At 39.9% G+C, this 26,819-nt stretch overlaps 1 protein-coding gene across 1 annotated transcript in view; it reads left to right on the top strand.

Moving 5' to 3' along the window:
* Positions 1-26,819, top strand: part of LOC143401871 (uncharacterized) — a 136,378-nt gene that overhangs the window by 26,122 nt on the left and 83,437 nt on the right. Inside the window, exons 11-17 of the mRNA XM_076859463.2 lie at positions 3,633-3,745; positions 4,129-4,264; positions 4,448-4,651; positions 14,995-15,187; positions 17,178-17,305; positions 24,402-24,602; positions 25,481-25,602. Of these exons, the coding sequence (XP_076715578.2) occupies positions 3,633-3,745; positions 4,129-4,264; positions 4,448-4,651; positions 14,995-15,187; positions 17,178-17,305; positions 24,402-24,602; positions 25,481-25,602 (1,097 nt within the window). The remainder of the gene's footprint in view (positions 1-3,632; positions 3,746-4,128; positions 4,265-4,447; positions 4,652-14,994; positions 15,188-17,177; positions 17,306-24,401; positions 24,603-25,480; positions 25,603-26,819) is intronic.

The raw sequence follows: 26,819 nt of genomic DNA, 5'->3' as shown, positions 1-26,819 counted from the left end.
GCTATATGATATTTTATAGCAGGCTACAGCTTAGACAGCTGTCTTCATGGAAAGTAGCTGCCAATTTTTCTTCTAGTAAAAAGCAGTCCTGCTGAACTTTCTTGTATATGTGTTTCTTTAGAGTAGATATTTTAGTTAAAATGAGATAATTCTGGTCAAAATAGACTATAAGACTTTTATTTTCCTTTGAAAATTAAAAATTATATATATTTAGTCATTGTCCTGGTCAGGACAAGGAATGGACCAGCAAGGTCTTTGTGGATTCTGCTGAGTCTGTAATTTGTTAGGTAGATGGTCCCATGCCATTCCCTAAGAATTTTAGTCAGCTTTTTTTTTTTTTTTTTTGTCACTGTGAGTAAAATACCAACAAGAACAATTTTAGAGGAGGAAAAGTTTATTTGGGGACTCACAGTTTCAGAGGTCTCAGTCCGTGGACAGCTGGCTTCATTCCTTGGGGCTGGAGGTGAGGCAGGATATCATGGCAGTAGAGTGTGGCAGAGGGAAGCAGCTCACATGATGATGAGAAAGCAGAGAGAGAGAGAGACTCCACTCACCAGATACGAAATATACTGCAAAGCTACTCCCCCAATGCAGGGGATTAATTCACTGATTGGGTTCAGGCTCTCATAACCCAATCATTTCTTCTCTGAACCTTCTCGCATTGTCTCACACGTGAGCTTTTGGGGAACCCCTCATGTTCAAACCATACCACTAAGAAAGCACTTGTTTGTTAAAATGGCTATGTTTGGACATTGTAATCTGCTATTAACCATGGTATTTTTAAATTTGTGGTTTAAATCAGTCACTATTTTTTAACCTTATGGAGTGAGTGGTAAAGTGGCAGAAATACCATATCCAGGCTCAATGTGGCATTTACTTAAAAAAAAAAAAAAAAAAAACTGTTTTTTGATAATAGTGGCATGTATTTATCATGGAAAATGTGAGAAACATAGAAAATTATGAGAAAGAAAGAAAAAAATCAACCATCATTTTTCACCTAAAATAACAATATTGTGAACCTTTTGTATATATCCTATTCTTTTTGTCCATGGATAAACACACATTAAATCGTGGAGACATTTGGGGATGGGGAAATACATAATAGACTTACTTTTCCTTTCATTCCTCCTATCCAACTTCCCCATCCAATGTGTTTGCCAGTTTCCCAAAAGGAAATAAGATCTGCAATCAGTAGAAATCTCAGAACTGAAAATACATAAATTTGGTCATGGTGGCAAGGACCCAGCCACAGGCAGGGTAAAGGTCAATAAAAGTCAAAGGTATATCTACTCATGAAGCAAGTGTGCGCACAGAAAGTGTTGACATTCTGGATTCTGGGCGGCTTACTGCTTACCTGCGCTGTTGCTTACATTCCTGGTTTTTGGTATTTCCAAAGCAGTTTTCTTTCATGGCTGTGGTTGATTCCCTCTTCCCAGAGGATGTTGGGCTATATCCTCTTCCTCATCCCAGCCGATCTGTGCCCCCTTCCTTTCTTCCTGGCAATCTGCTGGCCAGACAGTACTATTGTGGTTTGTTCATTCCTTCAAACGTCTTTTGCTGTCACTTGATGTCACTTTCTGCTCTTTTCTGTGTAATTCTGGGTAATTTTAGAAGCAGCTGAAAAAGTTACAATACCATCCGAGAAAGGATGTGGCTCAGAGTTTTCCCTCGGAGACCACATAGGTCAGGGCTGAACTGCAGCCTGAGCACACCACAGGCCCAGCTGGCAAAAGGCTCCAGAGGAGCCCTCTCCCCCCAAACTCGAGAGAATTGTAGAATTTCAGCTCTCTTAGATAGTTTTTATTTTCATACAGTTTTTTTTTAAATAGATATTTTCTTGGGATGATGATCTTGTGTGTCCATTTTTAGCAACGGGAGTGTACCATGTCATAGTCCTAGGGCTGTGATATACTTACCCAGGAATACACTGATGGGTACACTGACCCGAAATACACAGGAAATGACTCTACCCACCGGTAGAATGGGCAACCACCCAATGATAACCAACATTCTCTCTCACCTATTCTTCTTGTGGTCCCTATCAAAATTGTCCACCCAACTGCCAGTCATGAAGCCTGGTAGTCTGTCTTCAGAGCCCTGGGGACCATATTAGTTAAAATTAGGTTTGGCTGTTGGTTGTAGGGAAACAAAATGGCAGAGGATTAAAGATTAAGGATTAAGCTGGAGGTTTTCTATACATTCTGTCATTCAGGAAAGATGGAAATTTCTCTTTCTTGCCTTCCGATTAACATCTAGAAGTAGGAAGTACAGAGCTGGCATGGCAGCTCTAGTTCCATGAAGTCCTCAGGCACCTCAAATCAGTCTGTCCCAGAAATGCCAACAAGTGCGGCCTCCTTATTGGAGATCAACACCTGGCCCGAGATGGAATTCCAGCTGTCACCTTCATGTTCTAAGCGGCAGGATGGAGCATGGGATGGGCAAGCTGCCTCATCAGGGATATTCCTAGAAGATACAACCTGGCCCATTTCCCCAGTCTATTAGTCATGTAACTACACCAAGAGAGAGAGGCTTGGGAATGCTTTTTTTTTTTTTTTTTTTTTTTAAATTTCTTAACTCACAGAAAAGCCATCTTTATCTGAGTGGCCAAATGTCAAGATAGATATTTTATTGTAGAAAAGAGAGAAAGAGCTGCTACTGGACAACGAGTAGTTTCTGCCATAAGGACTTGTTGAAATTCCCAGAATCAACTGTTAGAACCCAGAGAGGAACCTCAGTCATTGCCACTCAGTACTTAATGTGGGGATCAGTGCCACTGTAAAAGAATGAGGTGCATGCCCAGGGACAGGTAAAGAGGGCATCCAAGAAGAGGCTGTCTAGAGAACTAGGGGAAGGACCACAGAAATCGCCTTCTTCACAGTTTGCCCTGGGGCCCCTGTGTATGACAGCACCTTTCTTGGCGTCAGGAAAGATGACTGTGGAAATGCAAACCATGAATTCCACAACAGATCCTACAGGTCTGGCTGACGACTACAATTCATGGAGGAGAGAATTGGCATTCTGAGGAACTATTAGGTACCTGGTCCTAAGCTGGAGGCTTTCTATAATTCTGTCATTTAATTCTCACATATACCATTTCTCACAATCATGTCATTTGACAACTGTGGAGGAAACAGGTGCAAGACTTTATTTATTTATTTCTTGCTGGGGATTGAACCCAGGGCCTTGTGCATGTGAGGCAAGCACTCTACCAACTGAGCTATATTCCCCAGCCCTCAGGTGCAAGACTTTAAATAACTCATCATATAGCTAATGGGTAGAAGGAGGGTTTAAATCCATTGATCTCTCTTTAAGAACAGAGGTCCAAGGTTCCAGACACACATATTCTTGAAAAATGTATTGACTTTTTATAAATTGAATCATGCAAAAGGCAATAATTTTGGGGGTGGCTACTATTTAAAAGCTGTGAATGTTTTCATAAAACAAAGACTTAGCTACTGAAACAGTGACCCTCCAGATTTTCATATGTCAGATTGAAATGGATCAAGGAGCTCTTCCACTAATGCGTCTAAATATGGATCATGAGGTTTAATTTTATAAGAAATTGTTATGATTTTGTTAATAATGTTGCAAATGTTTTATATAATTGAACTAATGCTCATTTTTTTTGATAGAATGCAAATATGAAGGAGAATGACCTTTCAGTGGAACAAAATGAAAATGTGCTAACACGAATAAGTCTCAGTCAATGTGCTGATGGGCCTCTCAAGCAGAAAAAAGAGACAGGGTAAAATTGAACCATAAATCATTTTATTGGTGACTCAAGAAAATGGATTAAAAATTTTGGGAAAAATCGAGTGATTGATTAATATGTAGCTTACATGTTAACTCAAAAATATTTGGAGCTGGAATGAAAGCAAGAATGTTAAAAAGGTCATACAACTGAAGTAATGTTTCACCCTAGGACTCTTTTTAATGAGAGTAATTGCTAAGAGAAATTTCTTTTTATATTTATACACAGCGTAATTATTTCCACTCCAGTGCTTTTTTTTAAAAGGGAAGCTACTGTGAAATTTCTTTATGTTAAATAAAATGACTTTGATTTGTATGTGAATTGTTGAACTCCTTTGAGATGGAAAAAATTTATTATATTTCTCTTGCTTACTAAAGGTACAACTATGCAATGGCCCTACAAGTGCTGGGCTTGGATGATGAAGCTGAGCTCACTGATGGGAACCCTGTCTTGATGAAAGGGGCCTACTTGTCCTTTCTGTGTCTGCGCCACCTGCGAATCAGGTCGCTGCAGGTATGTGGATGGCCCGGCACGCTGGTTTCAGGTATCAGAAATGTCTGATTGTCAAGAAAGGCAGTGTGTTCCTTTCTCCACAGTAGGGTTGGCCTGCCACCCCGTCACCTCCTGAAGTTTCACTCTGTAGTGTGGGACAAGGCAAAGGGCAGGATCTTGATTCTGTTCTTCTCTTTGTTTCAGCGTACCTGCTTGGGAATTCTGAACTATTTCAGATCTGTTGAGCGAACTTTGACAATCAATACTTCAGGCCTTACCTTGGTTTCAGGGAAACTGGTCCCCACCATGGAAGATAGTTCTTGGGTAAATGTGACACAAGGAGGCTTGGGCACCTCGCAAGGCCTGGGAGCTCACCACTATGTCCATGGGACATCTGCTGAGCACAAGGTGAGGTGCTCTGCTGTAAGTTTTTCTTCCTTGACTATCTTGTCTCCTAAGTCAACTTTTTTCTTGCAATTCAAATCAGTTAATATGGTGGAGTAGTGGCATATTCTTAGGCATATGGTTTTTGGTTTTGTTTTTTAAAAATTGTAGTAAAAGGGAAAATATGTTTCTAACCACAATAAAATACAGTGTCCACTTGAGGGCAAGAGCCAGACAGAGAGCACCCTAAAAGCAGCTCTAAGGCCACCATGGAAAGAAAGGTTGAGCTGTTGAATTGTTGATGCATAGTGAACAGAGAGCATATGGTGCTTTATCTGTTTTCCTCGCCTGAGAACCACATGTTCTTACAAGGAAGCTCTTACAAGTTTCCCTTTGACATTGCTAGCGGTACCATTTTGATCCTTTGCTGTTTTCTAAGCCCTGAATGTAAAAATAGAATTTAAAAAAGGGAGGGAGGGGGTAGAGAAAAATTAGAAAAACATGAAACAACAAAAACAAATTTCTATTCTTTCAAAAAGTCTATTTGCCCTCTGGTGCTTTTGATGTCTCTTGAACATATTTTTCTATAGCCTCTTTAGAACTTCAATCCTAGAGTCAGGCATGTGAACTCTTGTAATCCACCTCGCCCACCCCCACCCCGTACCAAAAACAAAACAAAACATTCTCTTAATCCTTTGCATTGAAAACCATCCCTTAGCTGATCATGGTGGTGCACGCCTGTAATCCCAGCAGCTCAGGAGGCTTGAGGCAGGGGGACTGCAAATTTGAGATCAGCCTCAGCAACTTAGCAAAACCCTGTCTCTGGGGATGTGGCTCCGTGGTTAAGTGCTCCTAGATCAATCCCTGGAACCAAAAAATAAGTAAAATTTCAATCTTGCCTAATAAAACACCCTTTATTTGGAAACAAAGTTGAGCATTCCTATGGTTTGGTGGGCTATTGTAAAGTCTCTTGCAAATTTTCCATCTCAAAATCTAGAAAGTTTATTCCTAAAGATGGGCTTTAATATGAATTTAATACCTTTTTTGTTGTTGTTTGTTTTTTTTTTTTTGGTGCTGAGGATTGAACCCAGGCTCTACCAACTGAGCTCTATCTCTAGCCCATGAATTTAATAGTCTTAAAAGACACTGTTTGACAGTGATTGACAAATATGAAAAATAAAACTTACTTAACTACCAAACAAATCATATTCTAAGCTAATGTGCCTGTCATATCTGTAAGGGTGTGAAACCTTTGCTCCTATGTGCAGGCTAGATCAGCCTATGCAGAAGCAAAATGCAAGCAACACACAATTTTTAAAATTCCAATAGTCACATTTAAAAATATTCAAAGACACATATGAACTTAAATTTGGGGGTTGGGTATTGGGGATTGAATCCAATTCATTCCCCATTGGATTGAACTTAAATTTGGGGGTTGGGTATTGGGGATTGAATCCACGGGCACTCTAACACTAAGCTACATTCTCAGACCTTTTTATTTATTTATTTATTTATTTATTCTTTTTAAGTTTTCGGTGGACACAACACCTTTATTTTATTTGTATGTGGTGCTGAGGATTGAACCCAGGCCACATGCATGCCAGGCAAGCGCGCTACCACTTGAGCCACATCCCCAGCCCGCTACCTTTTTATTTTGAAACAGTGTCTAAGTTATTTCACTAAGGAATCACTGATGAGATACTACACCTTTTTTTTTTTTTTTTTTTTTGCTATTGTCTTTAAAATCTGGTTCTATTTAATACGGAAAACCCATTTTGGCTCCAACAAGTCACATTTCAAGGCTTAATGGTCACATGTGACTAGAGGTTACCATCTTGAACAGTTAAACTTTAGATGGTGGGAAGTATTTTTGCCACCCAGTCACTTAGAGTCCTACCTTCCCTTGTACCCAAGACAGCCTTCCCTTTTTTTATCTTCTTACCTAATAAGCACCCTAAATTCCTATCCTCTACTATACACAGATGTCTCCAATCTCCCCTCACTCCCTCACCCCTTGCCTCTCTGCCCTCCTCTCTTGATCCCAGCTCATCAAACCCAGCGAGCTCACCCCTCAGTGGAACCAGAGAGGAGGGTTAAGACACTGTAAAACAAACCTACAACCAGGTTGGTGGTACATTCCAGTAATCCCAGCAGCTCAGGAGGCTGAGGCAGAAGGATCATGAGTTCAAAGCCAGCCTCTGCAACTTGGTGCAGCCCTAAGCAACTCACTGATACTTTGTTTCTAAATAAAATATAAAAAAGGGCTGAGGATGTGGTTCAGTGGTTTAGCACCCCTGGGTGCAATTCCCAAAACAAACCCTTGTAAGACAAACACATCTTTTTCTTACTAATATTATTAGTCTTACCACAGCTATGATATATTATTATGCTAATTGATTTTTTAAAAATTCTTGCCCAAGAGTCCTGTGCCACTTTGTTTGTTCTGGGGTGAGGGTGAGGAGTAGAAATAAAGGAAAAGGCAGACAAATATTATCCTGCCCCATTGATTGGAAGAATAATTTCTTGGGTTAATGCAATATTTCCTTACTATTTTCTCATAAATGATAGGGATAACATCATCCCTAAGAGCTACTAGCTGCTATTACTTCAGTGTGAGACACTCAAGACTTGTCAGAGACTTTAATGGGACCATGCGGTTTAGCTACTTGCTGTGGGTGTGGCGTTTGTGTGGCGTTTATCCAGGCCTGACTGGTGTGATTTTCCCATGTAGGGAAAGGGCAGGGAAAATGCTAATCCATTGGGTTGATCTCACTGGCTGGGACAAGGTTGCTGGGAGCAAGACCTCTGAGCTTATCAGATATGAGAGGAGCTCCTAGGATGAAGACCCTTTCCCCACCCCCTTTCCCTTCATCCAGTGTGCTTGATCCCACAAGGAAAGTTTGGGGCTAATGTTAAAGACTGTTCATTCAACAGTAATACAGAAGAAAGAAGGCACTTAAAAATCTATCATGGATATTTTGCTGCTTTATGAGTCTACTTAAAGGCATGTGGAAGAAAGAGCCCCAAACAAGAGGCAGAAAACCCTGGCTGTCTGGCCTTGAGATTGAGTCCTCAGGTGTGAGGTCTGACGGTCCATGTGGTGCTCAGGGTCTGCTGGGACTTGTGTGCTGATCGCAGGGGATGTTGAGAGGAAGTGGTGGGAGGTGAGCCTGCACAGAAGAGTGGACCAGACCATGAAGGCCTAGGCTCTCATTAGGATGTGGGACCAAATCCAAGATTGGTAGGGAACAGAGAAGAATTTTAAATAGGAGACTGTCTCTCCAAATTGCTTTGTAAATTTCTCTGGGATCTTTGCCCAGATGTAATCCCACTTATTTCCTTGCTTGAAATCCTACATGGGTTTCCTGTTTCTCACAAGATAAAATCCAGGCTCCTTGGTGACATTTACAAGGCTGAGCACAATCTGGCCCCTGAGAACCTCTGAGACCTCATTTCCCTGGGCTGTCCCCAAATTTCCATGTCAATAAGCTGGGCCTGGACTTCCTTGGAATGGGCAGAACTGCTTGCTTCTTTGGACCCCTCTGTCCCTCACTTCCTTTCTCCTTAGTACGTGCCTACTGTGACCCAAGAGTTCATTCAAATATCTCCTCTCCAAGGAAGCCTTCCTTGCCATCTCTGTGCAGCGCTGAGTGTTTCTTCCCTGAATCTGCTTCCAGCATAGCACTAAGCATATGGCTGGCTTGACTGTCAGCTTATCTGCTCCCTCAAGCCGTGTGAGTCCATCATTCATCATCCATTCGTTGCATAAATATTCTGTCTATTAAATGTCCTAGGCACTGGGGATATAGCAGTGAACGTAACTGGTGTAAATTCCTGCTATCATGGGACTTACCTTGTGGAGAGAAACAAACATATTTATAACAGATGCAGAATGTCAGGGGTTTGACACCAAGGCTTGCCCAGACTTCCTAGCCCTTGCAGTTGCATGTGGCCTATGACTAGCTTTGGCCAGTGGGCTGTGAGCAGAAACAGCCTATGTCAGTGTCAGTCCAAAGCACTCAGGAGCTGGTGCATAGTCTCTGGCCCTCTTCTGCTTTAGCCAGTGGAAGGCATAAGATGATCAAATCACAAGCTGAAAATGTCCTGGATCCCTGCATTGCTGCTAGAAGGTGGCAGCCTAGAGTCTGGGTCCTTTGGTGGGCTTTGCATGAGTGAGAAATTCATTTTTAAGTGTTAGGCTACTGAACTTGGCGGTTGTTTATCACAGAATTGCCTAGCCTTTGTGGACAAATAAAGATGGTAATAGCTACGTGGAGAAAAACTATGTAGAAAAGGAAAGTGGAGACTGGTGTAGGGGGTGATGGGGTATTGCCACTGTAGGGTGGTCAGGAAAGACCTTATGGAGAGGGGACTGCCTGAGTTAAGACCTGGAGAATTTCAGGAAGCAACCCACATGACTGTCTGAGAAAAGAGTGCCAGAGAGGAAAACCAGTGCATAGATCCCGAGGCAGGACTGTGGCCAGCAGGGCCGCAAGAACAAAGAAGTTCAGAGTGACTGGGGTAAGTGAAGGGCAAAGCAGTAAGTGATAAAGCTAGAGAAGTCGGGGAAGACTTTCGAGGGCTTTGTGGACCACTGTGTGGAACTTGGCTTTGACTTTGAGCGGGAAGGGGAGTCCTGGGAAAGTTTAAAGCAGAAGAGTGATAACAGTGATTTTTATTCCTGGGGGCGGTTACAAGGAATTGAACCCAGGGGTGCTTAGCCACTGAGCCACATCCCCAGCCCTTTTTATTTATTTATTTATTTTTGAGATAGGATTTTATTAAGTTGCTTAGGGCCTCACTAAGTTGCTGAGCCTGGCTTCAAACTTGTGATCCTTCTGCCTCAGCTTCCCTATCTTCTGGGATTACAGGTGTGAGCCATGACACCCGGCCTTGACTTATATTTTAACATTCATGCTGCCATAGTGGGAACAGCCAGAAGGTACTTAGAGCTGGCTCAGAGAGACTAATTAGGAGGCTATTGCATTAAGCAAACTTGACCATATGCACTGCATGACCACATTTTGATCAATGACCAATTGCAATTCAATGGTATTCCCATAAAATTATAACTATAAGCGGAAAAGGTCCTATTGCCTAGTGACATCACAGTCATTATAATGGCATGATGCAATGCATTATTTATGAGCTTGTGGTGATGGAAATGTGAACAAACCTCTTTTTATATTTTTAGATACACAGATATTCAGCACAGTAACATGGTGTTCAAGTTTAGAGCCTAGGAACAATAAGCTATACCATATAGTAGCAGTCTATACTATCTACGAGTGTGTAGGTACATTCTGTGATGTTCACACAACAACAAAATCACCTAAGGACACATTAGAACACATCCTCATTAGTAACATATGACTATATTTGAAAGGTGCAACTAGCACAATTTCTAGGCAGAGAAGTCAACGTTGATTCCAAAGTTTTGACCCAAACATTGGAGTCACAATCAACAGAGAGGTGATGGAAGCAGATTTTTTGGAAAGATCAGAATCTCAGTTTAGGACATGGAATGTCTGAGATACTTGCTGAATGGAGCAGCAAAAGAAAATAGAAAGTTGGATATGTATATTCCATGTAGTAGATATTTAATAAATATTTATTTGACACAAGAAAGACTCTGCCCCTAACAGAATGATTGTGAGATTACAGAAGGACCATGCATGAAAGTGCTGTCCAACAGCAGGACAATTAATTACAGTAACAGACTGTGGGGGAGGGGGAGTCAAATAGAAGATAGCTTTGATCTTTTTTAAAAAATATTGTAGCAAAATAATTGAGATATTTATCAAACAATTTTGATTGGATTCTTAGGTTGAACTACTATTAAATTAATACAAGATGATTAAGGAAAAGAAAACTAGTCAGATAAGCATTGTTTACACTGCCAAAGGCCTACAATACACATTACTGAGTGCTGGCAGTAGTCTCTAGGTTGAAAAGTCAGTGATGGGCCACCAATTTTCCTGTAGTTACTTTTTTTTTCAGCAAATAGTAATCTTGGCATGAGTTAATTTTCAGACTTAAAATCACATATGAGTCATTCCAAAGGTCATATTATTTCTTACTCAGATAATTATTGCCCTCCCCTTCCTGCCACTCCTCCAAGTATAATATTGAAGGATCAACTCTCCAGACCACAAAACCTTTAGAAGGAGAGTCTTTCACGGGACCATGGAAAAGTTAAAAAGGAAATAAGGAAACATTGTAGTGACTAAGCCATAACCCTGCAGGAAGCAATTTGGCTGTTTGGTCTTCAAAGTGGATCTCCTGTGGACACAAGTGCACATTTCAAAGACAGGGGATGGGGGAGAAAAAGAGCAAAGCATAGCCCAAAGAGAAAGAATACTCGTGCCTTTTAAAGGGTCTGAACAATGGAGCCTGGTGAGGAGAGCAGGAAAATGAGAATTTAAATAGACAGTAGCATTAGAATTGGCATCTGGACAATACTATTTCTCTCCATCAGCTTCAAAACTCAATTCAATAGCGATTTCTTTAAAGTCATACAGTTTCCCCTGTACAAGAATACTGGGAAAGGTCTTTTCCAGAAAAGAGGGTAAAGAATAACACATTAAGTTGTGTGCCCCCCCCTTTTTTTCCTAAAGGAGAACCCACTTTGCATAATAAGAGACAGGAGCTAAATGCTAATAGAATCCAACATGGTAATTTGTAAATCTAAGAAAACTGTTAATTTTTATATGCAACATCTCATTTTCTTGACTTTTTTTCTTTTTTCCACTGATGCTTAGGTACTAATCAGTTTTGTGAAAATCAGTGATTTAACTTTTTGAATTCTAATCAAAGGGAGCTCCTGATTATATAAAAAAGTATGACTAAAGAATAGCAAAAAACAAAGCAAAACAAAAAAACCACCACCTGCTAGAGGAATGCTTAACTAAGAAATACCCTCTTGATGAAATAGTACAAATGATAGCTGTTATTTAGAAATGCTCACATTTTTATTTATTGGAAAGTTTCTCACTTTCTGCTTCAGTGACTGAGAATCTAGAACTTTACAGCACATAAAAACTAATTGTAGATCCATAGAACCATATGGATTCAGAGAGAGCCCTTGTCCATCTTTCCGATATCGGAAGTTAACCATCTAAGCCAAGAATAATCTGCCCTGTTTGTGATGTTTCCAGAAGGGTTCCTGTATTTGTATAATAGACAATACTATATGTATAAATCCATTGACAGATCAATGGAGAACCAAAGTATTACTGCTTGAAATGTATAGATTCTTACATTATATCCAATAATTGATTCTTTAACAAAGTTTTTATGTCATAAGAATAAGTAGGCTTGGGACCAAAAGTTGGGAGAACTGGTTTTATAGTTTAAATGACTCATGAATAACACTTAGAAAATCAAGTTATTTATTTTTTTTAATATAAAATGGATACTAAAAAATCCTGAAAAGAGCCAGACATGGATGTGAGCACTTGTTTTAATACTCTGTCTCAAAATAATAAAGGTCTGGGGATTAAAAAAAAAAAGGTTGGGGATATAGCTCAGTGAGAGAACTTGCTAACATGTACAAGGCACTGGCTTAAATAATCTCTAGTGACACAAAACCAACCAACCAACCAACCCCCTAAAATTAATAAGAATTGACCCGGATGTGGACAAATTAGAAGGTTGTGCACTGTTGGTTAAAGTGTGAAATGGTGTAACTATTGTGGAAAACAATCTGGAGGTTCCTCAAAAAATTAAAAATAGAATTACAATATGATCCAGAAATTCTACTTCTGGTTATGTAGTCGAAAGAATTGAAAGCTGGAATTCAAACAGATATTTGTACACCTATATTCATATTCACATTCTTATTCTTCTTTTTATTATTATTATTTTAGTACTGGGATTGAACTCAGGAGCACTCAGCCACTGAGCTACATCCTCAGCCCTATTTTGTATTTTATTTAGAGACAAGTTCTCATTGAGTTGCTTAGCATCTCACTTTTTGCTGAGGCTGCCTTTGAACTCACGATCCTCCTGCCTCAGCCTCCGAGCTGCTGGGATTATAGGCATGTACCACCATACCCCGCATAGCAGTATTATTTAAAATAGCCCAAAATTGGAAATACTCCAAGTATTCATTAATGAATGAATGAATAAACAATATGTAACTTATATATACTATGGAATATAATTCAGCTTTAAACAGGAACGAAATTCTGATGTGCTACAACATGAATTTACCTTGAGAACACTGTACTCAGTAAAACAAGCCAATCACAAAAGGATAAATACTACAAAGTCTATTTATACAAGTGAGATGCTTGAGTAGTCAAATTCATAGAAACAGAGTGGAATGGTGATTCTCAGGGGCTTGGAGGAGGAGGGTGGGAAGTTTTGTTTAGTGAATACAGGTTTTCAATGTATTTTGAGATGATGGTGGTTGCATATCTGTATGAATGCATTTACTGCCATTGAATTGCACACTTAAAAATGTTAAGATGGGGCTGGGGCTGTGGGTCAGTGGTAAAACACTTGCCTAGCATGTGTGAGGCACTGGGTTAGATTCTCAGCACCACATAAATAAACAAAATAAAGGTTTTGTGTCCATCTACAACTAAAACAATATATTAAAAATATTAAGACGGTAAATTTTATGCTCTGTGTATTTTACATATATATATTTGTGTGTGTGTGTGTGTGTGTGTGTTTAATTCATAAAACACGGGCCTATGTTTCTTAACCTCTCTTTCATAATGGATCCCCCCACAAATACTCTTTTTAGACATTTTCCCCCTAATCACCATTCTCCAAAAAACGTTAATACCAGAAACATACCATATGTTTGTTTATGTATGATACATCTATCTATGGTTTATATATAAAGAGAATAAGATTTTATTTTTGTCCCCTGAGAACCCTGATCATGATAACCCTCATAGAGAATGATGTATTAGGGTAGAGTGGCATAAAGTCAGAATTTATAAGAATAAAGCCCAGAATTTTTGATTGATATATTTTTTGACTGATATATTTTTAAAGTACAAGCAGAGATCATAAAAAGCCTAGACTTGAAGAAACCTATGTGTAAAAATATTTTTAAAATGTGTACATTGATCTACTCTCTTATTTAACAAGTATTGTATAAGTGCCTACTATGTGGTAGTCTCTGCTAAAGCAATGGGAATACAATGATAAACGAAAGTAGACACGTTACTTAATCTTGTAGTATTTTATAGTTCAGTGGGTGAGACAAATATTGGCCCAAAATAGCAAAAATAAGTGTAAAATATCAATATCAATAAGGCAGGACCATGCTTTCATGGAAGGCTCTGGAGTTTCCTTCCTTATTTCTTCCAGCTTCTGGTAGTTGCTGTCTGTGCTTGCCACTCCTTGGCCCTCCTTGACCTGGTGAATAGTGCTAATGTCTTCATGTGGTCATCTCTCCTAAAAGTCTGTCTTCCAAATGTCCCTTGTTTTATAAGGACACTATTTATTGGTATCCTACCCTAATCCAGTATGACCTCATTTTAACTTGATTATATTTTCAAAGGCTATTTTTCCACATAAGGCCTCATTCATAGGTGGAAAGGAATTTGGAGGGACACTATTCAACCCAGTATATCACTAAGACATGAGATTGTGCTAATTCATTTAAAAGGTTTTTTATACAATTAAAACAAAATGTATTAACAGCTGGCATTTATAGATTCCAAGTACCTTGACTGTGTAGTGTCACTACACTATGATTGTCAACTACTATAGTTGTGGGGGCTAAAATAAACTGAGTGACTGGCCCAGGGTATGATCCTGGCAAAGCCAGGACCTAAAAGAGGCACTTTGATTTCAGAGATTGTGGGTGTGTGCGTGTGTGTGTGTGTGTGTGTGTGTGTGTGTGTTTTCTCGGAATTGAACCCCAGACCTGGAGCATTCTACCACTTAGCTACATTCCCAGTTCCCGCCCCCCACCCCCTTTTTTAAAATTTGAGATGGCGGTCTCACTAAGTTGCCCAGGCTGATCTTGAACTTGCAATCCTCCTACATTAGCCTCCCAAGTCCCTGTAATTACAGGCATGCACCACTGCGCCCAGCCTCTAGAGACCACTTCTAACACTAGGCTCAAGTGGCTGCCCTTGTCCAGTTGCTCTTAAATTTATCAGAAAAAAAAAAAAGAATTAATCAGCTAGTTACCTGCCTTAGCAACCACCTCTCCCCATAGACATTTGTTGTCCACACATTTTTATCTGCATACAGCTTTTTATACATTCAGAATGTTTGCAGCTCCAGGCTAACAGCCCATGTGTAGGAGTAGAGACCTTCTGGTTGGTCCATTTGGCCTGGCAAAATATAGCTCCCCCTTTTTCCAGGAACTTCTGGGCTTGGCTTTCTTTCCCCAGGTCCACAGTGTTCAGTTCATGGAGTTCTCCGAGGTGGAGTATGAGGATTACTATTACAGCACAGAAGACGGCAATATCCACACCCAGGACCAGCAAGGGGTGCATATTATGTACGACGAAGCCTTGAGGGATCTGGAGGAACTCGAGGCAGAGCTGCTGCTCGTGGCCAGCCATTACATCCAGAAAGAAAAAGGTAAGAAGGCACATTAAAAAAAAAAAAAAAAAAAATGCACTGCCACGCCAGGCATGGTGGTGCATGCCCATAATCCCAGCAGCTTGAGAGACTGAGGTAGGAGGTTATCGAGCTCCTAGCCAGCCTCAGCAACTCAGCAAGGCCCTGAGCAACTTAGTGAGAGCCTGTCTCAAAATAAAAAATAAATAAATAAAAAGGGCTGGGGATGATGGCTTTAGTAGTTGAGTCCCTGTGTTCAATACCTGATAATCAATCAATCAATCAATCAACTGACCAAATAGAATAAATAAATAAAAACACCTAAAGACCCTAATTAATGCTCTCCACCCCAACATATAAACACATATCTAATGGTGTCTAAACATTCAGTAAGCACGTACCCCGCCCCTTACACCCAACACATGCCCACTTTAGAAAAGATAGTGTTTCCTGCTCTGTCTCCCTTTCTGATGGAGACTGTGCCTCCTCTTTCAGGGCTCAGTTGTAACTCTTGCTGTTGCTTAGACTCTGTGGCCCAGGGACATTTCAGTGTCACCTACTGGGTGCCCCAATATGGTGCTGAGACCTGAAGAAAGCAGAATGAAAACAAGTGAAATGAACGCCTTTTTTCTCCTAAGCAACTGACCTTGAGGAAACTGCATTTAGAAGCAGAGACATCCCAGGGTTCCTAACAGGAAACCACCAGGATGCAAGAAGATCTGGCTAGGAAAATGCCAGACAAGCTCCAGAGGGAGGAATCATTACTCAGGGTAATCAAGTAACCCATAATCTGTATTCTCTCTTCCTTTCCAATTTTAGAAGTAGATGAGGTAAGAGTATTTCTTTTGGAATAATATGATAGCACTAGCATTACATCTGGAAAGAAAGAGCTTAGAGTTTCTAGACACATTGCAACACCTACAGGGAAATTTAGCAAGGGTTTATGTTATTTTGTAATGTGTGCAGACTGTAATTAAGGATAATTCATGTTCATATAGTTATAAAATGCTGCTTGAAAAATGTTTGACAACTAACTTCTCAGATCCCAGACAGAATCGGTTTAACAAAGGGTTGAACTCTATGCCCCGTCCTTGTTACAACCATTGGTAACTGAATCATGGGGCGCAGTGATAGCATCATCCAACATTCCAGAGCATTTAGTTTCAATGCTCAGCTTTTAACTTTACAGGCTATCCTATATATTAATGCATCATTTTTGTCCATATGAATTTATAATACCATGCAACTGTTTCTAGCTGCTAAAAATTTAATTTGATCGAAACACTTAGTCAGTAGTCATTTACCCATGGGTATCTTTCAACTGAGCTTTGAAGTGTATAGTCACCAATTATGAAGTGATTTCCCAACAAGTCTTAGAGAAATTCCTGATCAAAGTCTTTATCTTGCTAAGTACCCATCATATACTTGATAACTATTCAATTTAGACTTCAGCACTGAAAATTCCTTACCTTCTAACATTTAAAAATTTTAAAGCAATAACAATGCTGGTAGTGAAAACTAACATCGACATAGTGTAAATATTTTAGCTCAATAATGACAATAATTAACTTTATGGACCTAAGTTAGTAGTTAACATAATTAAGGAATACCTTGAAAACACTCCCTGAAAGTTTTTGATTTAGCTAACATTAATTAAAGGGAACAGCACATTAAACTGAATTTGTTAATCACCAAGTCTTTAGAAAAGGAAAAATGTATGTTCTGCCTTTAATATATAGAACTGAGCATAACTGAATTTTTTTTTTCTATTTCTAAAATCACTCTTTAAAATCAGAAAGTAAAACTCAAAATTCCTGTCAAATTAGAAGTCAACAAGTATGACTTTAGGGCCTCATCTTGGCCAATGGTTCTTTAGCTCATTTTTAAGAACCCCAATGACTGGTTCAGTATGACCAGTTCTGCGAGGCAGCTGGTAATCCAAAAACACACTTCTAATAGAAACAGCTTCTTTGAAAGTCCTGGTTCTAATCATTCCCACTCCCTCTCCCAGGTCACAAAGAGGGCAGCAAGTCAAAGAGTGGCCAGGATTGGAGATGGACCCATGCAAGTGTGGACAGATTTGCTGTTCTGTGTGACATATGGACATGGGAAGTAGCTCTCCTAGAAAACAAACGTCAGGTATTTTTCCCCCAAATAAAGCATCTGTTAAAAAATCATTCTTATAAAACTCAGTTGTTTTCTTCCCTCCTTCTCTTTTTCCTCTTCTCTTCCTTCTTCCCTCCCTCCCTCCTTCCCTTCACCCTCCTCTTTCCTCCTCCCTCCTCTCTCCCTCCCCTCCCCTTCTCCCTCCCCCTTCCTCTCCTCCTTTTCCTTCTTCTTCTGAACCCATTGGGACTTTTAGTCAAGTTTTCAATAAAGAAAATATTTTTATGTAAATAATCTCAGCAAATTATAAGAATATGGGTAGTAAAATTTTCTTTGGTTCTTTGTCACAAAAATAAAATGTGAAGAACACTTTATTTTACTTTTTTTTTTTTTTTTTTTTTTGGTACTAGGGATTGAATTTAGGGGCACTCAACCACTGAGCCACATCCCCAGCCCTTTTGTATTCTATTTAGAGACAGGGTCTCACTGAGTTGCTTAGTGCCTTGATTTTGCTGAGCCTGGCTTTGAACTCACAATCCTCCTGGCTCAGTTCCTGAGCCTCTGGGATTATAGTCCTGTGCCACTACGCCAGGCAAGAACACTTTATCTTGAGGCATAATTTGTTAGAAGCCTTTATAATTTAGGTCTTTCTAGTAATATGTATGCGTTTAGTGAGAATGAATGATGATTCCTCTAACTCTCATTATCTAGTCATAGGGACTAGCTCACTTGGCTAAACAAAGATAAACTGACTGATCCTATCATGGCCTTTAGAAGTATATGCCACTTGAGGGTGGGTGACTGCCATTGGGCAAGGAGTGCTGAGTGCATTAAGTTATGGGGTGGAGTTTAAAGCAGTGAAATAGCAAGCTACTAAACCATTAACCATATCATTAATGGCTCCTATCTCAATAATAAATGGAATACTGAAGATATTCTGCTCTCCATTTGTGTCCTTAGCTTGAATTAATAGTTCTTTTGATAATCACCAATTGTTAGGAGTTTATCCTTCAAACATTAAGTTTTTACTCTGCCAGATACTGTTCGTGGCATTAAGGACATGGAAGAGTGGGGCTCCAATTGGAGGGAGAGTTCTATCTTACGTAGTGGCTGTCAGAATGGAGGAAATGCTAGGAAGTCTTCCCAGAAGAATAGACATTTAACCTTATTACTAAATTATGAATAAGATGTTGTCCAGCAGAAGAAAAAAAAAAAGATTCTTAAGCAGATGAAACAGCACTTACAATGCCAGGGAGTTGTTACGTGGGATTGGCTCATTAGAACCCAAGGTAGAATGCTATGGCATGTTGGGAAACCTTCTAAATATGTTTTGGGTGCAGACTGTGAAGAGCCTGAGAGTCATGCCATTTTAAAGTTTAAGGCAGGCATGGTGGCCCACCCCTCTAATCCAAGTGATTTTGGAGGCTGAGACAAGAAGATGGCAAGTTGAGGCCAGCCTAGCAACTTAGCAAGACCCTGTCACAAAATAAAAATAAAAAGGGCTGGGGATGTAGCTCAGTGGTCATGTGCCCCTGGGTTCAATCCCCGGTACAAAAAATAAAATAAAAGTTTATCATAAAAGCAAAGAAGAGCCATCAATGATGAACTTCCAAAGCTAAGAGCCTGATCATGCTTTGTTCATGACAGGAATAGAAAGTCCTTGGGGGGAAAAAAGTTATTTCAATGGTGACCTAAAGAATTAGGAGGAGGTGTGGCACAAGAATTAAAATCAAGAATCAATAAACGGGATGGACTCAAACTAAAAAGCTTCTTCTCAGGAAAGGAAGCAATCTGTGAGGTGAACAGAGAGCCTACATCTTGGGAGCAAATCTTTCCCCCTCACACATCAGATAGAGCACTAATCACTAGGGTACATAAAGAACTCAAAAAGCTAAGCACCAGAAAAACAAATAACCCAATCAATAAATTGGTCAAGGACCTGAAGAGACACTTCTCAGAAGATGATATACAATCAATCAGTAAATACATGAAAAAATTTTATCATCATTAATGATTAGAGAAATGCAAATTAAAACTATTCTAAGATTTCATCTCATGCCAGTCAGAATGGTAGCTATCTATTATGCACACAAACAACAATAAGTGTTGGTGAGGATGTGGGGAAAATGTACACTCATACACTGCTGGTGGGACTGCAAATTGTTGCAGCCAACCTGGAAAGCAGTATGGAGAGTTCTTAGAAAATTGGGACTGGAACTACCATTTGGCCCCGCTGTCCCCTCTCCTTGGTCTATACCCAAAGGACTTAAAAACAGCATACTACAGGGACACAGCCACATCAATGTTTATAGCAGTACAATTCACAATAGCTAAACTGTGGAACCAACCTAAAAGCCCTTCGATAGATGAATGGATTAAAAAATGTGGCATATATACACAATAGAATATTACTCAGCAATAAAAGAGAATAAAATCATGGCATTTGCAGGTAAATGGATGGCACTGGAGAAGATAATGCTAAGCGAAGTTAGCCTATCCCAAAAAACCAAATGCCGAATGTTTTTTTTTTGATATAAGGAGGCTGATTCATAGTGGGATAGGGAGAGGGAGCATGGGAGGAATAGATGAACTCTAGATAGGGCAGAGAGGGGTGGGAGGGGAAGGGAGGGGGCATGGGGTTAGAAATGCTGGTGGAATGTGATGATCATTACTATCCAAAGAACATGTATGAAGACATGAACTGGTGTGAATATACTACGTATAGATCCAGAGATGTAAAAAATCGTGCTCTATATATGTAATAAGAATTGTAATGCATTCTGTTGTCATATATAAATAAAAAAATTTACATAAAAAGAGAATTAGGAGGAGGCCCTCTACAGAGGATGCAGCAGTGAGAACAGAATGGGAGAGCAGACATGAAAAAACTTTGACGTGGAAATGGCAGAATTTGAAGACTGGGTCTGAGTGAGGAGTAAGGGTGGGCTTTAGGACTTCCTTGGGGTCAGGGAGTAGGCTCTTAACTTAAGCAGGACACAGGAGAAAGGAGGGTGGTTTTAAAGGAGAAGATAATATTGAGTAGGACACAAGGCATTTGAGAAGGGTTTGCTAAAACCCAGGTATGAGTGTTTTGTGGGGAGCCATAGACTAGACTGTTTTTTTTTTTTCTTTTGTGGTACTGGGGAGCTAACTCAGGGCTTCTCACATGCTAGGCAAGTGCTCTACCACTGTGTTACAACCCTAGCCCTGTGGGGAGCTATAGGTTTGAAGTTCAATAGCAGTTGTGAGTTGGGGGGTGAATGTGGCAGTTGAACCCCAGTAATAAACCCATACAAGCAGGAAAAGCTAGAGTGGTCTGCATGAGTCCCTGAGTAATACATTCAAGGCGAAATTCATGGAACAAGGAGTAGCCAAATAGATTGGAGAAAAGCAGGGAAGAAATGGTATAGTGAGAACTAGCAGAACAAAGAGTTTTACTTAGGAGGGGATGGTTGCTGGTGTGGAGCCCAGGGGCCCATTGAGAAAGATGGCACCTCAAAACCAGCAATGAGTCAGCACTCAGGGGGTCACTGGCAGCTGAGTGGGACTCTTTCAGAAGAGCTATGAGGGGTGGAAGCCAGACTGCAGTACACTTTGATGTGGTCTGAAGATAGGGAAGTGGGGTGTTTTCTTTGAATTGTTTTTCTAGTAGAATAGATAGTTCACCACATCACCTACTCTTTTTGGTCTGTTACTTGTGGAGATGTAAGTCACCGGATTTTTATTTTTATTTTATAAACAACTGGCTGGGCTTAAGAGGTGCAAGTCTTGAGCCTTGGGGGAAAAATGTTCTTCTTTTCAAAGATAACACTTAGTTATCTTTGCAAGAGTTAGGGTGCAACCATTAACTGCCAATTAGAACATTATGTTGATCAACTAAGTAAATGAGAAATTTAGATTCATAGTGCAGTAATTAGAAAGGTGGTATTAAATGTAAACAGGACCGAACTCCTAACCTCCCCAAGTGTATTGGTCTAGGCATGCATTTTAAATGCCCCACCCCCTTCCTTTGCTCTTCTCTCCCACCTTCCCTTTCCATTCCTCTTGACCTCCTTTGAACTCAAATGCAATAGAAGAATAGAAGGGCAGAGAGGACAGAAAAACAAGCCATCTCTACACTTTTACCTACAGTACATTCTATGCTAAGCTCTCAGGGCTATTCACTAGTTCTTTCTAGAATAAATGAAACTATTTTAATTTAAAACAATTGTTGAAAATATCTCCCTCCTTTCTACCCTGAGAATAAGTTCACCATAGAAACTGAGTTATTTGTGCCAACACTATAAAATATGGCCTCCATGCCAGAGATTCTGTCCAAAGGGTCCATTTTCAATGGCTAAGCCAGATTTCTATCTTGAATACAATTGGTTCCCCCCAGTACTGATTTCACTGCCAAGTTTCCCCAGCTGTTTTTGATTGTTAAGTATATTGGTGTCACTACTTACGAATTGCTTGAACATATTGGGTTATTTAAAACCCTTAAAATGACCATTTTATGTATGAAGATTCATCATATTAAAACGGGTGTCAATTGAAGTGGATTAAAAGGCACAGAGAAGCCAAATCTGCTGCACTAGCTCCTAAGTGATGCTATCTTCTGCTAATTCTCTCGATAGTCCCCCAAAGATACACTCAGAGGATAATTTGAATTAGCATATGCAGCACTTGAAAGATTTTCATGCATTATTCTTTTGAAAAGAAAAAAAAGAATTCTGTGATAAGATGAACCTAGCATTGTTTTTCTGTTTTGGCACTTTCAGTTGATCTAAAACACATTTAAAACTTTTTTTTAAACTTACAAAGAAAAAAAAAGTTTGAAATAAAAATAATATAAATGCAGGAAGGGTTCAGTTTATTCATTTTTGTCTATTTCTTATTTTTCTCCAATATTTGATGCCTACTATCAGTGTGTACAGCATATTATTTTGCCGGTAAGTTGGCCCTTGACACACACAGGTGACATTTAACAGGCTGGGAAGACTTCTTAGACAAATACCAGCCCAGATTTAAATGGAAATGGGCCAGTTAGCAAACAGATAATAAATAGAACCTATGAGGCAAAAAAAAAAAAAAAAAAAAAAAAAAATCATGTCACACCCCTGTTGGGAAAGAATTCATACTAAAATTATACAAGGATCCACCCGAGAACTTCTCAAGGCTGTTCAAAATTTGAAGACTTATCAATTTAAACAACTAAGGCTATCAGATGAGATACTGCAATATTTGGCACATACTTATACTAAAAACAGTATTTATTATTTATCTGAAATTCAAATTTGGCTGCATATCTTATATTTTTATTTACTGCATCTGACAACCTTATCAATAGCAATGGCGTGCAATTAGTGAGGGCCTCAGCAAGCTGGTTTCACCAGATTAAAATCACCAGCAAGAGCTTTCCCCACAATTCCTTATGAGCATCTCCTGCCAAATAACCAAACAACTGGGCTCTTTGTCCAAAAGCAGGTCAAGGAAGTATCAATACTATTTAAACCAGCTCCTGGGATTGACCTGACCCAGCCAGAAGGGTTCAGGTTAGTCCAGAATGAATTAGACAAGTAATTGTTTCTTTCCTAATCCTCTCCTGGGGCGACTGGGTGACACCCTTCTTACTCCATCAAGTCATTCTCCCTTCATTTCTGTTTTTCCTTCTGCTGTTTAATAATTGAATATTATTCTAGGGTTGATCTGAGGTTCATGGAGCAAGGTCATTTAGGTCGTTACACTGTTTCATTCATTTTTCCCTGAACTCACCTAAAGTCAAGGGGATTATTTTCTTTCATTTTTTTCTGTACACTTGTGATATGAGGGTTTCCAGCCTGTGGAGTGCCTTCCATGACCTGGGTTTTTAGTCTCCTTTGGGGCTTTCCTTTTCATATCAAGGCTGATCCAAAGTGCCTTAGATTAATATTTCCCAAAAAGTATTTCCTAAAAATCAGGCACTAAATAAAGTACCTCAGGCTGTCCCTACTTGAGCCTTGGCATTGAGTCCTCAGACACTGGGCATCTCTTAGTAGAGAACGCTTGGATTCCTGGTGGGCTGTTCATCCCAGAATGTTGAACTCCCCAACATGGTGGAGGAAACACTTTCTCCTCTCCCCTCTTTATAGTCAGTGCCTGGGCCCTGAAAATCACACTGACAAAAGACAGAAGTGTTCACTGTGTCTGCATAGGGAGGCCTTCTGAAAAAAGAAGTGAAAACTCAAATAAACAGCTGGAGGACTTATATACCATTTTAACAAGAGCAATGAATTATGAAGGTGAAACTAGACAAGAGGCCAGGAGCAGTGGTGCACCCCTGTCATCCAGCAACTAGCGAGGCTGAAGCCTGAGGATCATAAGTTTGAGGCCAGCCTGAGCAACTTAGAAAGACCCTGTCTCATAATAAAAGAAAACAAAAACACCAAGGACTGGAGATGTGGCTCAGTAGTAAAGTGCCCCAGGTTCAATCCCCAGTATCAGAAAGGAAAGAAGAAAAGAAAGAAAAAAAGAAAGACAGACAGACAGGTAGGCTTCTAGAAGTGGTAAACATTTGGTGAAGTACCTTAGAATACATTGTCTTGTTGGAACTTATAATTATTGCAGAATTATTTTATTAACTATATAACCTGCCCCCTTTTATTTGTGGAAATCAGGGGAGGAAGGGACAGAAGCAAAAGTCTGAACTCAACTGATTCAAAGCATGTGTTCTGACGGGCGTGGTGGTGCATGCTTGTAATCCCAGCAACTTGGGAGGCTGAGGCAGGAGGATCGCAAATTCAAAGCCAGACTCAGCAACTTAATGAAGCCTTAAGCAACTTAGCAAGAACCTGTTTCAAAATAAAAAATACAAAGTTTTGGGGATGTGACTCAATGGTTAAGCTTCCCTGAGTTCAATCTCTGGTATCAGAGGGCGAGGGGAGCATGTGTTCTTTCCCTTTCCTCCCTGACTTGGTTTACAGAATTACTCACTACACCAGCTTGTGTTGATGCTGCATCTGCCCACACCAGGGCCACAAGCTATTCCTATGTTCAAAGCGGTGTCTCTCCTCTTGAGGCCCTGTGACTTGCCAAAGCCCCAGGAGGAGATTCCCCTCTGGCTGGCCCATAGGGGTCTTCTGCTCTTTCCTGACTGTCAACCTATTTTTAGCTTCTTGATAGTTACTTGGAAGCCTACCAGCACACGTTGGACCCTGAGGAAAGGTTTGCCTTAGCACAAGCGATGACTGACATTATGCATCGGCGCCCCAAATTTGATCTTGGCCACCCTTATTTCATTAAGGCCTACCAAGACGAATGCACCTGCCTGAGGCTTCACCTGCAGCTAATAAAGGGCATCCTTAACCATCATGTGAGTAGGGTTTTAAATATTGCATATGAAAAGGGGATGGAAAACATGAACCAGAAGATAATGTTTTCCTTTCATTGCTGGTGCAGAATCTGGGCTTTCTAGCATGTTTGTTTGTAAGCTCATTTGCATTGTTGAATTCCGAGCATAACTCAGGTCTTTTATTTTTTTCTTTATTGTGGTACCAGGGACGAAACCAGCAGCACTCTAACACTAAGTTTCATTCCCCGTCCCGCCTTTTTTTTTTTTTCATGGATGGACCCAGTCTTGTTAAGTTGCTTAAGGCCTCATTAAATTGCCCAGGCTGGCCTCAAACTTTCCATCCTTCTGCCTCAGCCTCCCTAGTCACTGGGATTATAGGCATGTGCCAAAATGCCTGGCATAATTAGGGTCTTATAGGGTGGTCTTCAATCCTATTTACAGTTAATTGGTTGCCTCAGTTTTCATGAGATCATAGAGCTTATCAATACAGAAAGAACTAATGATACATCTTTTTCAAGACATATAATATGGTGTCTATTTAAAGTTTTTGTGACTATTTTTAGGACACAGAAAGAAATGATCCCATTGTACATCCTCTAGGGAAAAGCTGGGCATGAAGCAAGCAGGAAACAAAGGGTAGAATTTTTTCCAAATTCTGAAATATTTGACCTAAAGAAGTTTTTCTTTTGCCTCTGAACCATGGTTGCCTGTGCTTTCCTTGGCTTGGACGGAGAGACCAGTATGTCTCATTGCAATGACTCTTCATAATGTCAGGATGAAAATTAGTCAAATGATAAAGAGACACAAAAGGATGATATTCTTCTCCTGTGAAGTCTCATAACTCACATCCACAGGAAAGTCTAACTCTTCTCATTGTGGCGCTTTACGCTACATTTTAGATGGAGCACCAGCGGGAATATGTCCAGAGGCTCTGGCGAGATGATCATCCAGATGATTGCAAAAAATTCGGGCTTCCCCTTAACATCATTTGTAAGCAACTTATTTCCATCAACAACAGCTGGTAAGTTGGTGTTGTCTTTACATTTTGCATTTAATGTAGATTAATGAAGGGTATAATGTTAAATCTACTCCTCTAGGAAGCACCTCTCAGGTATTTGAGGAGATGAGAAATATATGTTTAAAAGCCACAGAATAGGTATTCCCTTGAATATTGAATGTCCCTTTGCTTTGTAAATAATAAAGACTAGGTGGCTGGGATTTAAGCAGGTCACTAGGTACAGAATCACCATTCCCTTGTAAAGTCCTTGGGAAAAGGCAGCTGCTTTTGAAATGCACATAAGCCTACATATCTGACTTGGATGTGCTTGAAAGTTTTTCAAAAGGAATTTTTCTCTTCTAACAAGTGTCACTGCAGAGACCTCTGAACTTACCCCATTTAAAAAAAATTATTTCTTCTTTTTAGATATACATGACAAAAGAATGTATTTTCACATATTATACATACATGGAGTATAACTCCCCATTCTTGCAGTTGTACATGGTGTGGAGTTACACTAGTCATATTGTATTAACATAGGAAAGTTATGTCCAATTCATTCTACCATATTTCCTATTTTCATCCCCCCTCCCTTTCCTTCATTCCCCTCTATCTAATCCACTGAATTTGTATTCTTCCCTCCTCCCCTTATTGTATGTCAGCACATCTAAATATCAGAGAGAACATTTGGCCTTTGTTTTTTGGGGATTGACTTATATCATTTAGCAGGATAGCTTCAGTTCCAACCATTTACTGGTAAATGCCATAATTTCATTCCTCTTTATGGCTGAGTAATATTCCGTTGTGTGTATATACCACACTTTCTTAATCCATTCATCTGTTGAAGGGCACCTAGGTTGTTGGTTTCATAATTTGGCTATTATAAATTGAGCTGCTATAGCTGGGTGCGGTGGTGCATGCCTGTAATCCCAACAGTTCAGGAGGCTGAGTCAGGAGGATCGCAAGTTCAAAACCAACCTCAGCAATGGCGAGGTGCTTGGCAAATCAGTGAGACCCTGGGGATGTGGCTCAGTGGTTGAGTGCCCCTGAGTTCAATACTGAGGACCAAATAAATAAATAAATAAATAAATAAATAAATTGAGCTGCTATAAACATTGATGTGGCTGTGTCACTGTAGGATGCTGATTTTAAGTCCTTTGGGTATATACCAAGGAGTGGAATAACCAGGTCAAATGGTGAGTCCATTCCAAGTTTTCTGAGGAATCTCCATACTGCTTTCC

The sequence above is a fragment of the Callospermophilus lateralis genome, chromosome 6 (assembly GCF_048772815.1).
Source record: "Callospermophilus lateralis isolate mCalLat2 chromosome 6, mCalLat2.hap1, whole genome shotgun sequence".
NCBI classification, from domain to species: Eukaryota; Metazoa; Chordata; class Mammalia; order Rodentia; family Sciuridae; genus Callospermophilus; species Callospermophilus lateralis.
This window is presented reverse-complemented; position numbering and strand designations above follow the sequence as displayed.